The sequence below is a fragment of the Rutilus rutilus genome (genome assembly GCF_951802725.1).
Source record: "Rutilus rutilus genome assembly, chromosome: 9".
NCBI classification, from domain to species: domain Eukaryota; kingdom Metazoa; phylum Chordata; class Actinopteri; order Cypriniformes; family Leuciscidae; genus Rutilus; species Rutilus rutilus.
Window position 1 is genome coordinate 29,698,450 of NC_140223.1, and position 16,643 is coordinate 29,715,092.

Consider the following 16,643-nt stretch of genomic DNA (forward strand, 5'->3'; position numbering starts at 1 on the left):
AAATGATCTGTCACATGAAAATAATACTTTATTTAGACACTTGTATAAGGGTCAATGACGTGACGGGTCATTTTTTTTGTCCAAAGGCCTTAATAATAAAAAAACAAAACAAATATATAACATCCAAAGTATGTAAGGTGGTACAACTTGATCTCTTTTACTGAATCCAAAAGGTTTTAATTATATTTTACTACATATAAAGGTATTTTAAAGATTTTGAAGTGTCAAAAGGTCATTCGGTAAAACCGATATAATAAATATTTAAATGGAATAATATTGTTTTTAATAACTAAAGGAACTACAATAATACAAATATAAAGCAGATAAGGCTCTTTTTTTTTTTTTACATTTCCCCTTTTCTCCTTTCCCTGTGCAATGTTTTACTTGAATATGTTGGAGTGTTTAGAGTAGTCCAATAAATGATTACATTTATGAGATCAGTGATCATTTTATTTAATATTTCTTCTGTGGTACACACTATATATTATCTCAACATCAATGTCAAATCAGTTTTTAACTTTCAAATCAGTGGTTAAACCGAATGACTTTTTTTGGTGACAAATTTTTTCCATCTTGTAAAAAATGACAAAAAACAGTGTTAATTGATTGTACAAACCACAAAATCTTATTGTTAACACCTAGGTAAACTAAAAAAATGGTTTCAAATATAGTTCTATCTCCATTCTATTTTTTTACACTTTTAAAAACCTTATTCGTCAATGACCCATAAACAGATGGACAAGGGGAAAACACTTCATTTCCCAGAATGCCATTATCGTCTGACTTTCTCTGAATTTGTTTTTAATCTCACAACAGATGTAAAAAAAAAAAAAAAAAAATGCCTCATCAGTCCTTTTTTTTTATACACAGCATGGTAAACTATATTATAAAAATGCATACACATTGTTCACATTCAGATGGATTTTAAGTCTTTGACGTTGTTGGAAGTAGAAATAATAGCCAAATAATATTTCAAATCTTTACAAAAAAAAAAAAAAAAAAGAATAAATAGGAGCTTCACAGACAAAAAAAAAGCTAGAAAAGTAATTTATTAGAAAATACTTTTTTTTTTTAAATGTGTCAAAATTATAAATGCCAAATAAAACATCCTTATAACAAATAAAAACTAAGATGTGTACAAACAAACATATTTTTTCTCCAAAAAGAAAGGTGGGAGACGGACTCATCTATCACTCTGAATTGTAATTCACAATTCCACTTTCTTCTTTTTCTTTTTCAACTTCCGGTAGGGTGTGGTCAATTTAATTAAAATAACAAACTCTTTAATTAAACGGTGCTAATTCTGAAATTTGCAACATTCATGAGCATGTACATGCATTCGTCTGCATAGGTCACAGTCATTGCATCATTTTAAGATTGCATTGGGAGTTTATTCTCGGTACACATAGCCTAGGCCTACATTCTAATTCGAATTACAGGCAGGCAAGAATCACAGCGCTTAAGCACGAGAATTATTCATGAGTATCTTACGCTAGATTTGCATTAGAGGGTGGAACTGTCCCTTCTGTTTGCTTAAATTCTTCCACCTGCAGCTCAAACAGGATGTTATCCCGGGATCGGGTACCTGCTTTGGCATTTGATCACGTGAAATCCTGCACTTCAACGGTTATGGACGCGGATATGGAAACCATCCGTCTGTGTTCATTTTAATTAAATTATTTTGTTTAATCCAAATCTTATGATAGCTGCTGGTTTTTTTGAAGACGAATGATGGGAGATTTGAGTTTTTATTGGTTGTGTTTACATGTCATTGTTTCTGTAAGTAGCCTACAGTACTACATTTCAAATGCAAATTAGAGGTAGACCAATAGTTTACATCCATAATTAAATGTGTTTTATTTGTTTATAACCAGGTGCCTTTAACTGTCTGTCTGAGCCGATCCAGCACAGGTGTTGTGGCTTTCCTCGACGCACCTGACGCGCCAGTCTCCAGTTGTCCTTTACGCGTTCAGTACACCTGTTATGAGTCGTCTGAGGTACACGTTCAGGTTCTGGTTTCGTTCGATTCTGGATCTACCTCAGTTGTTTTTCACAAATACTGGACCTGCGAGCCCGGTCGTGGCAGAACCCGAGTGGTGGTCGTGAGTTTTCCTGACTGGCTTGTGTACCGGCCCGATTGGATAACGCGCAGTTCTGACTGGGTTCTCAGCTGTTTATTGCGAGGTTGGATCGGCCCTGATGAATCCACCGGACCGGGCAGGCTTTTTAGAACCAGTGTCACAGTTCCCCTCGATGTTCACTCACCACTGAGTCGACCCCTCAAACAACACCTGCTTTGTGCCAACTGGGACACAGATCTGCTCTGGAGAGTCAGGGGAGATGGCATGCCACAGTGCGCGGAACAAAATGGTATTATAGTATGGTACTATCATAGGACATACCTGGAAATTTTAGTAATAGCATTATTGTGGTACTATTTTAAGTACCTTGAGGTTTCATTAAATTATATATTAATAATCTGTATCATTGTGCATAGTTGACCCAAATAGTATTTGGACACTTAAGCAACAATAAAATGCATCAATGGCACAATAATATCCTTTTTTAGTGTTTTTCTTTGCAAGCTTGTTTTCACACTCTTTTCTTTTCCTTTAAGAGGTGGCGTCTCTTCTTTCCACATTGTATGCCTCTACTGGTGAGCGTTATGGCATCACCAAAACCCTCCAGCCATTCAGAAATGAAGTTTTGGAAGGCCTGAGAATCAAATCTATCTATTACCCCTGGTGAGAGCTTGTGCATTTCTACTTATTTGCCAACCAGGCTTAAGTTTAGCTGAGTTATTACTGAGTTATTGTTGATTCTGACTCTTTAGGTGTGCCATATCTCTCTGGGTTTTGCTGACAAATCCTTGCCGTGACCGTTTATGTGGACTTCTGCACCACATTGACGTGAAAAATAATTATGCCACCCCTACCTTGTTCCTCACTGACACTGGTAAGGCTGTGATGGTCTCAGACCACTCTCACTCATTTCTGGTTTTGATCAATTACAGAATTTACCTTTGTCCGATTCGTTCAGGTAAGATTCACATCCAGGTGCATGGAGATGTGGGGCGCTCATCAGCGTTCCTTTCATCGTTTACGGTTCCTCTTCATCAGTGGTGTCGTATCAACCTAGAGATTCTGGGACGAATGGTGAGCTTGTGATTGGATGTGTGTGTGTAATAAAATGTGTGATAAGCACACAGTACTGAATGATCTCAGTTGGTGGCACAAAAGGGGCCAGGTATAACATTTGTACACCTCTCTACTGTGGTTTGGCTCACTGTTCTAGTGCAAAATGCTCCTGTTCTTTCATATTTGAAACTCATCATGTTTCTTCTCCTGTAGGCACAAATTTCTATTGCATGTACCAATGGACAGCAAAAAACTGATGAGCACATGTAAGATTCTTCATTTAAAGCAGTAAAATTGAAGTTTCACAGTTATAAGCTATAGCTATAAGAAGGATCTGGTGTTTTGTGCAGATTTGGTATGAACATCATGTTGGATGACACGCATGGCTATTTTGTGATTGGTGGAGGTAAATTCATACATGGGATTGAAGGATATTACGGACCGACTACATTCTATCGCATACAGGGGCTCCCAGCTGACCAGGTAGAATATGATCTTTTTTTTTTAATGCTTTTATATTATATAAAGATTATTTTATCCAAAGTGACTTACATTGCATTCACAGTATACAATTTTAACAGTTGATGCGTTCCCTGAAAATTGACCCCAGGATTTTTGCATTGCTCTAGCAACATTTTGAGTATATACTGTATTCTATTCCCCTGGACTAAGCATGATATTTTACATCTTCATAGGCTGAGATTCACCTTCCTCATATAATATCAAAGGTTAATATCACTGGATGGTTTCAGTCTTGTGAAAATTTCAAATCAGAGCTTTTCCTCTCTGTGCCAAGTCACTCGCTCACTTTAAAGAGACTATCAGGTAAGTACCACAGATGTCCACTAGTCTGCGCTAGAGATCAAAATATGTATTTTTGTCATTGTCTACAATTGTGTATGTATGTTCACATCCAGACAGCTGTTTGGACACATACACAGAACTGCTGCTGAATCACAGTACAGGAAACTCAACAGAGCAATGCATGTTCTTTGAATCTCAGACAAATCCTTACAGACGCCAAGTTGCACAGTTGACCAAACTACTGTCACAAAAATATGGTAAGATTATATTTAAATAGTTTATTGATGGAAGATCAAGTGTTCATATTATGTACACTACCATTCAAAAGTTTGGGGTCGGTAAGAGTTTTTTTTTTTTTTTTTTTTCTATTAGAAATTACTAATTTTATTCAGCAAGAATGCATTAAATTGATCAAAACTGAAGATTTATAATGCTACAAAATATTTATGTTTCAAATTAATTTTATTTTGAACTTTCTATTCATCAAAGAATCCTGAAAATGTCCTCAAATATTCAGCAGTATGCTGAAATGCTGAAAATTCAGCTTTGCCATCACATGGATAAATTAATTAATTAATGCTTTACAATATTCGTTTTTACTGCATTTTGTATCTAAGAAAATCATGAGCATAAAATACTTTTTTCAAAAACATTAAAACATTTTACTGACCTCAAATATTTTAAAGGTAGCCCACTATATCATAAGTGTTGATACATTTACAATGGAGGAACCCAAGCAATATCTAGAAATTAGAATATCATCCCTGGTGAAAAAAAAAAAAAAAAAGCTTGAAGGTCTAAGGTAGTTTGAAATGGATTTAGTTGGTTTTTCCTAGCCCAAATCTCCTCTAAAACCAGTCTACAGACCAGCTGGAACTGGGGGACCAGCAAACCACCTTAGACTGATCTAAGATGTTTTTTTTAGCAGGCACAGACTCAGATCCCCTTAGAAACTGCATAGCACTGATGCATACATAGAGCACCTTAGCAATCTTATAGCAATATTCTGGCAACCACCAGAGCGTCGACTGCACTGATTGGAGTGTTTTGAAGATGGAGCCACTGATTTCAGATGAGCTTACTGATACTGTGAAATCAGTTTCTGTGAGGGCATGTGCATTCCCACCAGGACTAACTCAACATAATAGATAACGATAAACTATGGTCCACTGCAAAAATCAAACTGCTTCACCAATTCAAAGAAGATTCCTATAGAAGTGGGGGAAGAGTCTTGTATAAACGGGCCAAAAACACTGACAAAGGACATAAGTAGCCAAGAGAAGCTACTCAGAGAAGTTGAAAACAGGTTCCAGCAAACGATCTCGTGACATTTTCTCCGCACAGCCATCAACACCTCCTGTTAACCCCTGTCTCTGCGCTCCTACTACTCAACCTGCACTTAGAATCTGTGTAGAGAATGTATGTTGGCTCTCCCGAAAACAGAAGATCAGGAGAGCACCAGGCCCAGACAGTATCTCACCCACCTGTCTAAAAGTCTTTGCAGACCAGCTGTCATCCATCTTCACCCAGATTTCTGGAGTGATGCAAAGTTCCTACATGCTTCCAATGCTCCACTGAAAGAAAGAAAGGGTCTCCATCCCAAAGAAACCCAAGATCACAGGAATGAATTACTACAGACCTGTTGCTTTAATGTCTGTGGTCATGAAGTCATTTGAGAGACTGGTGTTGGACCACCTGAAGGACATCACTAGACCCTTGCTAGACCCCCTTCAGTTTGCTTATCGGGCAAACAGGTCCTCGGATGATACCGTCAGCATGGGGACTGCACTACATCCTGCAAAATCTAGACAAACCAGGGACTTTGGACAGGAGGAGGTTTGGGATGATGGTGTTGAAGGCCAAGCTGAAGTCCACAAACCGGATCCTTGCATGATTAACTCGGCTCTCTGTGCCAACCTCAATCTGTCAGCGGATCAGCAACTTCTTGACAGACAGGCAGCATCCCTAGAGGATGGGGAAAAATCACATCCAACACCCGCACACTGTGTGTTTTCTCTCCCCACTGCTCTTCTCCCTCTACACAAATGACTGCACTGCCAAAGACCCCTCTGTTAACCTCCTAAAGTGCACAGATGACACCACAGTCATCGGCCTCATCCGAGATTGTGATGAGTCTGTATAGAAGAGCGGATGAACAGCTGGCTGTCTGGTGTGGGTCACAACAACCTGGAGCTGAACACGCTCAAAACTGGCCCAAATGGAACCCTAAGCCCTCACAATCTTCCTCCTAGTCCACACTTTCGTGACGTATTTCCACTTTGACGGTTGGGTAGAAGTCTGTTGCGGAGCTCGCGGGCTTGGGGGATCGAAAGTGCGCATATCGGCCGCGAAGGGGGCACCCTCTGAAACCTAAAATGACAAATGGGACACCTTGCGGTAAGTCCACCATTGTAAGTCCACATACTGCAAGTGCACATGAAGTGTGCCATTTGGGACAAGGCCAGTGATGATGGTGGACTTCAGGAGGACGACCCCAGCACTCCTCCCCTTTCCATCATGAACACTCCTGGGCTCTACCATCTCTCAGGACTTAAAGTGGGACACTCATATTTGTGAAAAAGGCCCAGCAGAGGTTGTAATTCTTTCGCCAACTGAGGAAGTTCAATCTCCCACAGAAGCTGCTGACACATTTCTACTCGGCTGTCACTGAGTCTGTCCTCTGCACTTCAACTGTCTGGTTCAGCTCAGCTACCAAATCAGACCTCGGAAGACTACAACAGACAGTCTGGACTGCTGAGGGAATAAACCCTTCCCACTCTACAAGAACTGTACTCATCCAGAGTGAGGAAAAGGGCTCAAATTACTCTGGACCCTTCACACCATGCAGGCCCAACTGTTGCCATCTGGTTGGCACTACAGAGCACTAGAACAGCCAGACACAAGAAAAGTTTATTTACCCAGGCCATGTTTTGTTTTTTGTTTTACTTTTTTTTTTGTGTGTGTCTTGTCATTCTGTCATTCTCTCTGTGCACTGGAGCTTCTGTCACCAAGATAAATTCCTCGCGTTTAAGCATACTTGGCAATAAATCTCAGTCTGATTCTTATCTTCGAAACGTGCCTGTCTGTGCAAAAGCCGCTGCCACAATGATATGTACTTTTGTGATTTTATTGTTTCCTCTATTGTAGGCAGGGTGGATGCTACAGCAGTGGGAAGGGTGCTGTATGCTCTAGTCCTCCGTAAAATCAGTGCAGCTCACAGTGTGGAGGTTATAACCAGGATGATGCCTTTCCTGCTGCAGTCTGGCTGCTTGGGAGACTATAGAGCTCTGCATCTGTCCTCTGTGCTCTACAGCAGTGGAATCGGAGTCAAGAGACGGCCATACAAGGTGTGTATTTTTTTGGGGGGGTAATGTGGTGATCAGGTCACTCCGGCATTATTCTTGCGTGTGTAATTGTAATATGATCTCAAGCATGGCTGTATAATACAACAAAAAGTGAATGAGAATTAGCCGAGTAAGATGTAACCTGATCTGTGGCACTGCAGGCTTGGCTGTTGTCCCTGTTGGCAGCTCAGAAGGACTGGAGATTGGCACTTCTGCGTTTAGGGCACATGCACCATGTTGGTGACCTGGAGATGACCCCTGACCGTGACCTTTCCTATGCTTATTACATTAATATTGCGAGACAAACCAGCATTGATCAGAAGAAACCCACCCCACAGCAAGTAAGAGGCTTTTTTTGTTGTTGTTGTTGCTTTTGCTTTGTAAAGCCCAATTTCAAACTTTTAACAAGTCCCAAATTTCGATGGAACCGCTAGGGACTTGATGGTAAAAATAAATTTTTAAAAAGATGGGATTGAAATATAGTTTAATGCGTTTGCATTCTTTTGCAAAACATTTGCATTCCCTGAGAGATTCTGTTGTATTGCAAACCTTGAGAGAACAGAAAGTTTCTCGGGGGAACGCAATTGTTTTGCTAAAATGAAATTTTCAACTTTTTCCAGAGAATGCAATGTTTCTCGGTGGAACGGAAATTGTTTTGTGAGAAAACGCAAATGATTTGCGAGAGAACGCAATGTGTCTCAGTGGAACGCAATACTTTTGTGAGAGAACATCATGTCTCTAGGTGGAACGCAATACTTCTGCGTGAGAATGCAGTGTTTCTTGTGGAATGGAAAATGTTTTGCGAGAGAATGCAATGTTTCTCAGTGGAACGCAAACGTTCCTCAAGAGAACGCAATGTTTCTTGGTGGAACGCTGCGTTTTGTGAAAGAACAAAATACTTTTGCGAGAGAACACAATAGTAGTTGTCCCAAATGACGCACTATACACTATGTACTTATACAATCTGTACTTATTTTGTTATTCAACATCGAAGTTTGATAGCCCGCTACGTAATTAAAACTGCGTCAGTTGAGTGCATGCATGTCCAATATTCCACACTTTTGTTTTTTAGGCTAATTATGTGTATCATCTGGGTATTTATTGGCCTTTTTTCTTTTCTGAATTTTCAATGTGAATGTACTCACACCATTCATACTACAAAACGGCATAGAATAGTGCATAAGTACGCAAATTGGGACACATCTAATGTTTTTCAGTGGAATGCAATACTTTTTTCAAACACCATGTTCCTTTAAGGGCTCCATAAACTTCATCCAGTATTATGGGTGGATAAATTAAAGGTATAGCAGAGGATTTTCCCGAATTTTAGAAAAGAACCGCCCTCTCCACTTTTTGAAAAAATGCACATGCTCTACCTGCTCCCGAGAGGGAACGCCTATTAAACGTGTGCACGAGAGAGCATGCACGAGCTAATCATAGCTTACATTAACTTTTACTAGCAGTGATTTTAAATGGATTTCTCCAAATAGCAAGCCAAACTTTACCTGTCAAGTAGAAACTTCGTGACTGAGGCATCAGTGGGAAGCCCAACCTGTGTTTTGAGAGCACGCCATAGTGTGAATCGTGTGCACGAGCACGTATGACGGCCTTATGTAAACATATCACCAGAATGATTGACACTTAGGAGGACCAATAGTCTTGATGATCCACCCGTTAAAAGAAAATCCTCCGCTATACCTTTAAGTTGTCTCCTGTATTAAAATTGAATTTAACAGACAAAAATAAGGCTGTGAGGCACAACAAAACATTGAAAATGTCTTATCCAGTAGACATTTTTATAAAGACTTTAGACTGAATGGATGTGCTTAATTTCATTGATGCATTTTTTTTTTTTTTTTTTTTTTTTGCCATTGCATTTTAAAATAACATCTTCTATAATACCTTTGTAAAGGGTTAGTTCACCTACAGATAAAAAGTCTGTCATTAATTATTCATAAAATTGAGGTTAATCCACTGGAGTCACATGGATTACTTTTATGATGTCTTTACTACCTTTCTGGTAGTTGTGCAAGGCAGTTTCAATGGCTTTCTAAATAACATTTCATCTTCTCTCTAGACTTTTGTTGAGTTGATCCGTTTAAATGATGAAGAGACCCTGAAGGCCCAAACCAATGAAAATGATGATCTATTTCACTGGCTAAAGCTGCAGGCACGAAGCGGAGTGGCTGAGGCTGAAGTACTACAATTCACATCCAACAACAAATCAAATGCACATAATCTTAGAAGATGGTATTCCACTGTACTGTGTGTCAGTTTAATACATCCTTGCTGAAAAGGTTTGTTTGTTTTCTTCTTCAGCAAGCAATGGGTCGTATGTTATTCTGGGGTCAGCAAGGTGTGTCTCCAGACATTCAGACAGCAGTGAAGCACTATGAAAGAGGAGCCATCAAACTCAACGACCCCGTGTCCATGTACGATTACGCCATTGTGCTCCTTACGGTCCGTGACCTTTATATCTTTGATATTTCTGATCTTATGTGCAATCCTGAATCATATATGTTCAGAATATGTTTCAGAATGTGATGGTTCATAAAGAATATCTGATTTGGCCAGCAGAGGGCAGTCTTGCAAAACATTTAAGGTGAATACTGCTGAAGAGAAAGCTAAACCAGGCGTACTAAATATCATATTTTCTTGTACTAACAGGGTCAAGGAGTTCCAAAAGATGTTCAGAAAGGTGTTAAATTCCTGAAGAAAGCAATAGAACAGGTATGTCTTCCCGGTGTCGTACATCTAAATTTGTTTAGACTGGGGCTTGGTGCATAAACTTAGTTAGTGAAAAAAACAAAACAATACTAAAATGTATTTTAAATACATTTATGTCAGTTAGTTAGTTAAGAGATAATCAGCCTTTTCCAATTCAAATTAGCCCAATTTACCTTTTAATTGTCATATCTTGAACTATTTCGGCTTTTAAAAAATAAACAGTTTGATTTGTTTATGCACGCTGTTTATTTATGTTACTGAATGTAATAGATGCTCATGCATTTCTTTAATTTTTTACTGCCATATTGACTGTATGTCACTCAATAGACACCCTTTAAGTGATGTGCCATCCCGCAGGGGTCTGTTCCCGCTCTCACAGCTCTGGGCTGGTACTTTGAGCAGTACGAGAAGGATTACGAGAAGGCGGTACATCTGTGGGAACAGGCTGATGCCAAAGGTCACCCCGATGCTGCCATGAATCTGGGAGTTTTCTACTCTCAGGGCCTTTATCCCGGAGAACCTGCCGACCAGGTAAATCCTCACACGGCGATGTGCTTTTAAACCTATTATATTAATCACATAAAGATTGTTTTTTCTTTAACTATGATTTTGCCTTTTCATCAGTTTAAGGCATATAAGTACTACTTGAAGTCAGCCCAGAGAGGACTCTTAAGCGGTGGCATTGAATTGGCTGACATTTGGATTCATGGCATCCCCGGCCAAGTTGTTCGACGCCCAGCAGACGCTATTCTGTATGTAACTCAAAATAATATTATATAAAAATTGTTATTGTAGATATAGACCCAAGCTTCATCAACCCTTCGTGCAACTTAACATAATTGGCTGAGTGTGCACGTGTGAATGGGCATGATGCCTCTGCTACCCATAATCCCCTAGTGGCATTCTTTCTTAGTATTACTAGTTGACATTTTGACTTTGCGTTTGAATTGAACTCTGTTTGCGTCATCGAATCATTATTTTCCTCTTGATCACTGCTTTGAAACAATCTGTATTGTATAAAGCGCTATGAGGATTTATTTACATAATTCTCTCTCTCTTTGGACTTTAGTTGGGTTAAATGGGCATCTGAACAGAATGGATATCTGGGAACAGTCTTGAGGAACGGGCTGAATGCCTATTTCAAAGGAGACTGGTAAACCTTTTTGTTTGAGTGCAAATATTAATGTATAATTATCATAATATTAAATTACAATAAGAGAATCCTTTTAGATTTAATTTACATTAGAAAAGGAAGTTGCAAAGGCCACTTTCTATTGTTTACCCCCCTCTCTCTCTCTCTCTCGTATTGTTGCAGGATCATGTCTTTGATTTATTACCTCAGTGCGGCAGAGAGTGGATTTGAAGCCGCTCAGTTTAATGTGGCGTACCTTTGTGAACTCAACTCAGTGAGTCCGTTCTAAACACTTGCTTTAGATTCAGATGAACATATTCACTCGATTGGCTTTGATAGATGTTTTATATCTTTTATAGGGCTCTTTGGATCCAGCACTGGTGACTCACTGCATGTTAAGATATTACAACATGTCGATACAGAATCAAGTTCCAGCTCCTTATGGTAATTTAAACAAATTTATGATTAATATACTAATACATTGTTTCATTTTATGTGTATACACATGAGAGAGTGTGTGTGTATGTGTTATATATGTGTGTGTACGCGTGTGTATGTACGTGTACGTGTACATGTGTGTATGAAATTAAAGGATTAAAAAGTGATTTAAGGAATTAAAAAAAAAAACTTAATAAGGACGGTAACATTTTTGCAAATTATATTTTATTTAAGAAAATATGCACAAATTCACTCTTATTTGTTTGTCTTGTGTCAAAAACAAATGACATGATCATGTAAATGAGAGCATATTTTCAATGCAAAATGGCACAATTCCATAAAAGTTGAGCAGTTTGCACTGTTTTATTACTGTCTGTCGTTGAACATATCTATCGTAAAACATTTGTCAAATATAAAATGTGTAGTTACTTGGATCTTATACACTCTTTTCACTGTAAAAACTAAAGTGTCGCGTTGGAATTCTCACTCGGGTCAGTGAACAATAAGCCCCACCTTCTTTAATCTGATTGGCCGTCTCATTAATTTTGACATTGACGAGCACTGTTGACGGCTGACCAGCCTTAAATGTAAATTTTTAAACCGTTTTTGTCATCCTAACAAACAGAGTGGTGTGTAATGGAGTGCAGCAGAGCAGCATCAAGAATATCAAATATTGGGAGGGGCAATTTAGCCATTTTTAATTCTTATTAATACGAATACATACCTGCAGTGTAATATAATCAGGGCGGCAGTCATGTGTCTTCACAGTGAACTGAAGTGCTCCTCTTGAAGGACAGCTGAGGTTGGATGGCGTGTGCTCTTTCTCATGCTCCCTGTGGCTTAAGCTTCAGTGACTGCATGTGGTGATGAGTGTCTGTTTTCCTCTCAGCTTTGATCAGAATGGGAGATCTGTTCTACGGTGAACAGGCTTTGGGCAGAAAAGAGGTTTCTGATGCCGCAGAGATGTACAAGCAAGCAGCTCTCAAAAACGAACCACAGGTACCAGTGTCAGCTAGTGCTCTGACCTTGAATGATCAGGAAATGTAGTTATTTAATAACCGACAAAGCAGAAGTCATTATTTGGGGAAAAGATAAGCTCACTCACACTTTATTTATTTATTTATTTATGTTTGTTTGTTTGTTTGTTTGTTCTAACACGTAAAAAAAAAAAATCCAAACAGCTTTGTTTATTTATTCATATTTTTTTATTCTTATATACATGTATATATTCTAACAAGCTTTATCCTAACAGAAGTATTTATTTTTTATTCTATCAAGCTTTATTTATATAACAAACAAAAAAAATATTCTAACAAGCTTTATTTATATAACAAAAAAATGTTTGAATCTAACAAGCTTTTTTTGTTTTAACAAGCTATATATATATTTCTCCTAACATAAATGTTTATCGTTTTATTCTACTAAGCTATATTTGTTTGTTCTAAAAAACTGAAATATTTATTTTATGTATTCTAACAGCTATATTTGTTTTGTTTTTAACAAGCTATATTATTTTATTCAAAAAAGTATTTGTTTTAAATGAACAGAAATATTTTGTTTATTCTAACAAGCTGTATTTGTTCTAACAGGCTAGATTTAATTTAGTTTTTTTGTATTAGTTTGTTTTAAGCTATATATGTTTGGTTTAACAAGCTATATTTAATTATTATAACATAAATATATATTTTTATATTCTAACAAGCTGAGTTCATTTGTATTTATTATTTTAATAAGCCATATTTGTTTGTTTGTTCTAACAAGCTATATGTATTTCTTCTATCAAGCTCTATTATTTTTAAGATTTCGTTATTTCCAGGATTTCGTTATTTTCAGTTTACTTAAAAAAATAAATAATAATAATAATAAAAAAATAAAAAAACTTTTTTGTTTAGGGTTGGTTTCTCTTTGGCTCATTCATTTTTCATATTTTAATATTCACATTTCTGTCTCCTCAGGGTTGGTATAATCTTGGCCTGCTCGTCCAAAACGGAGAGTCTCTGCCGTTCAGTGTTCTCTCTGAGCTTAATTTGCTCCACCTTCACTTAACAGACCGACAGAAGCTTCTCAGCACCCTGTACCAAAGGCAAGACAACATCTCAATCACCCTAAAACATTCAGACTGCCATTATACACTTCAGACGACTCCATTATACTGTTCTCACAAGCTATAGAGCGGTGCAGGTACAGTATGACGTCAGGACCTGGAAGTCTGATTGGCCGCTGGTTCCTTCGAGATTTTCCAATGGGCTTTTATAATGGGGGTTTTCGATTTATGGGTAAAATAAATGAGTATCATCACGTTATGTTTACCACAGGCTTTATTTTACTCATAAATCAAAAAAAACCATTATAAAACCCCATAGGAAAATCTCGAAGGAACCAGCGGCGAATTAGTCTTCGTGGTTCTGACGTCATACCTGCTCCTACAACTCTATTACAGTGTGTCTTATTCTCCATGTTTTTTCCGTAGATGTAGAGAGACCAATAGCACCGACGCATACCTGCCATGCACACTGGCACTGATCAGCGCACACCTACGATCTTTCCAAGTTCATCAAGATACTGCCTTAAAGGTCTGTGTATATATATTTTTCAAAAATGAAAATTGTCTTACTTACTCACCCTCATGTTGTTGCAAACCTGTATGAGTTTCTTTGTCCTGTTGAACACTAAAGAAGATATTTTGAAGAATGTTGGTAACCAGACAGTTGATGGACCCCACTGACTTCCATAACAAATATTCTTCAAAATATATTTTGTGTTCAACAGAAAAGAGGTTTGCAACCACAATGAGGGTGATTAAGTAATGACAAAATGTTCATTTTTGGGTGAACTATCCTTTTAAAGTACAAATGTTGACTGAATGTGTGTCCAAAAGCATACTGTATCATGGATAATTTAGTGTAATTATAACACGAGTCAGTCAGTCAACAACAAAAAAGAAAAGAAAGAAATAGCCTGGATGAGCTCCTTGTTGTTTAATTTGTTTAATAGTGTATAATTGCACGATCGCCTCATTGGGACGATAGCGTGTTAACATCATAATGATTCATCTCTTCATGTGTAATGATGAGGGACTCATTTCCACAAGTAGATGTTCACACTAGCCGTTCTCTGTTCCTGTAGCTCATCGCCACAGTTTCAGCAGCAGCAATAGGAACCCTGTCTTTTGCATTCGGACTCTTTAAATGGAGGACAACACCACTCCACCAATCATCTGCTTCCAGCCAATCCCAGGAGGAAGAAGAGGAGGAATCCTGACGGAAACTACTAGATCACTTTTAATATTCTTCTATTATACTCAGTGGTTTTCTTCCACACAAAGCACTTGTTAACCTTTGCTTTTTAATAGGAATAATTGGTAACACTTTACTTTAAGCCTTAATATATAATGCATTGAAAGTACAATGCATTAAAACACATGAAAACCAATTTTAGATGTAACAAGGAATCTGTAAATAAAATGCATTTTAATTTTGGTTTCAATTATTTATGAAAAGATACATTTAGAATACCTTTAAAATGCATCATAAAGGCTTCAAGTAAAGTGTTACCAATTAGTTTGGTTTTTTTTAATCCTCGTTTTTGTCATTGAGAAATAACAAAATGAATGCTGTCAAATCGATTATATATTTACAAACTTATGTTAGATGTGATTAATCGATTTGACAGCAGGATAATTGGACATTTCTTTATAAAAGAAGCACATTTAACTGCGTAATGCTGTTTAAAATGCAGCGATCTCTATTCGGGTAGACTTAACTTTTTAGAGCAAACTTATTTATAAACTAGTGGATATAATATGAATTTTATAATAATATGAAAGTGCTTTTTTGAAAAAAGTTACATTTTCTGCCTAATTTTTTGTCACTTAAATCATCAGTTAAAAAAAACAACAACAAAAAACATGACAAGTAAAATAATTATTCTCAATAAAGTAATATTTTTAAGTTTAATTCCCATTGAACTTGTTGGCTTCTTGTTTCTGACACGTAATTTAATCTGACTGTACCACTTTGGTGTCTCAAACTCTCAAGGCAAACTCCTTGTACCCCCTCTTGGAGGTACGGTGTCCCAGCGGGGGCCACTCTGCCTGAGAGCGAGGACTCCCCAGGCTTCTGATGCAAACAGCAGGTGTGTAGCAAGCTGCGATGTGATGTGCCCACGGCCACACACACACACACCGAAGCTCACGGTTAATTAAAAACAACACCAAAAGCTGACTGATCCCCAGTGACAGGGAGTGTCAAGTGCTGACTCATCAGGGGACCGGAATCTCACTGCGTTCACCTAAAAAAAAAAACTCATGCTTTCTGTGGGAGACCCTTATTCTGGAAGCATGGGTCTCCTCACAATGTATGCATTTCGTGGGCTAATTTACAGTAAACATAATGTGAAGATATTTTATTAAATGGGCTTTTATAAAGTGCTCAGGGAATATGTTTGACTCTGCACACGATTCAATCAATGTAATAGCTAAAGAAACAAGTTTTAAAGCCCTCAATCATTGTGAAAAATTGCCTCTGCGCTCTTTGTCCCTTGCTGGCTTTTATATATAATTGCTGAACTTTAGATGATGTTTTTGACTTTGACTTTAAAAGGCACTAAAGGAGCAAGTAATATTTGGCACTTTCCACAAATGGGGTACAAAATGGTGCTTTCAACTCTAAATATTAGCTTTTTTGGAAACACTTTACAATAAAAGTTAACTACTTTAGTTAAAGGGTTAGTTCACCCAAAAATGAAAATTCTGTCAGTAATTACTCACCCTCATGTTGTTCCAACCATGTAAGTCTTTCGTTCATCTTCGGAACACAAATTAAGATATTTTTGATGAAATCTGACAGAATTTTGACTCCTCCATAGGCTTCCAGTGTGACCGAAACTCACCGGCCCAGAATAGTTATTAAAACATCGTTAAAATAGTCCAAGTAACTACAGTGGCACTACATTAAGTTTATCATGCGACGAGAATACTTTTTGTGCGCAAAAACAAACAAAAATAACGACTTTATTCCACTTTTCATTTCCTTCTCTCTGGGCCTCGTAGTGTGTTTGCGC

General features: G+C 37.8%; 1 protein-coding gene across 1 annotated transcript; it reads left to right on the plus strand.

Moving 5' to 3' along the window:
- The first annotated feature begins 1,312 nt into the window (after positions 1–1,312).
- Positions 1,313–15,547, plus strand: LOC311296536 (protein sel-1 homolog 3). The gene is made up of 23 exons (XM_084418365.1): positions 1,313–1,779; positions 1,875–2,370; positions 2,618–2,744; positions 2,834–2,955; positions 3,040–3,155; positions 3,351–3,403; positions 3,488–3,620; positions 3,833–3,962; positions 4,055–4,198; positions 7,089–7,288; positions 7,447–7,626; positions 9,363–9,482; positions 9,605–9,745; positions 9,953–10,015; positions 10,370–10,543; positions 10,637–10,764; positions 11,082–11,165; positions 11,328–11,418; positions 11,504–11,588; positions 12,472–12,581; positions 13,538–13,665; positions 14,053–14,155; positions 14,709–15,547. The coding sequence occupies exons 1-23, from the start codon at positions 1,729–1,731 to the stop codon at positions 14,841–14,843; spliced, it is 3,114 nt and encodes a 1,037-aa protein (XP_084274491.1). The 5' UTR covers positions 1,313–1,728; the 3' UTR covers positions 14,844–15,547.
- The last annotated feature ends 1,096 nt before the right edge of the window (positions 15,548–16,643 follow it).

Coding starts and splice junctions, on each gene's coding strand:
- LOC311296536 (XM_084418365.1), top strand. CDS start 1,729: ATGATGGGAGATTTGAGTTTTTATTGGTTGTGTTTACATGTCATTGTT. Junction 2,371..2,617: donor ACAGTGCGCGGAACAAAATG/GTATTATAGTAT, acceptor TTTTCCTTTAAG/AGGTGGCGTCTCTTCTTTCC. Junction 11,589..12,471: donor TCAAGTTCCAGCTCCTTATG/GTAATTTAAACA, acceptor TTTTCCTCTCAG/CTTTGATCAGAATGGGAGAT.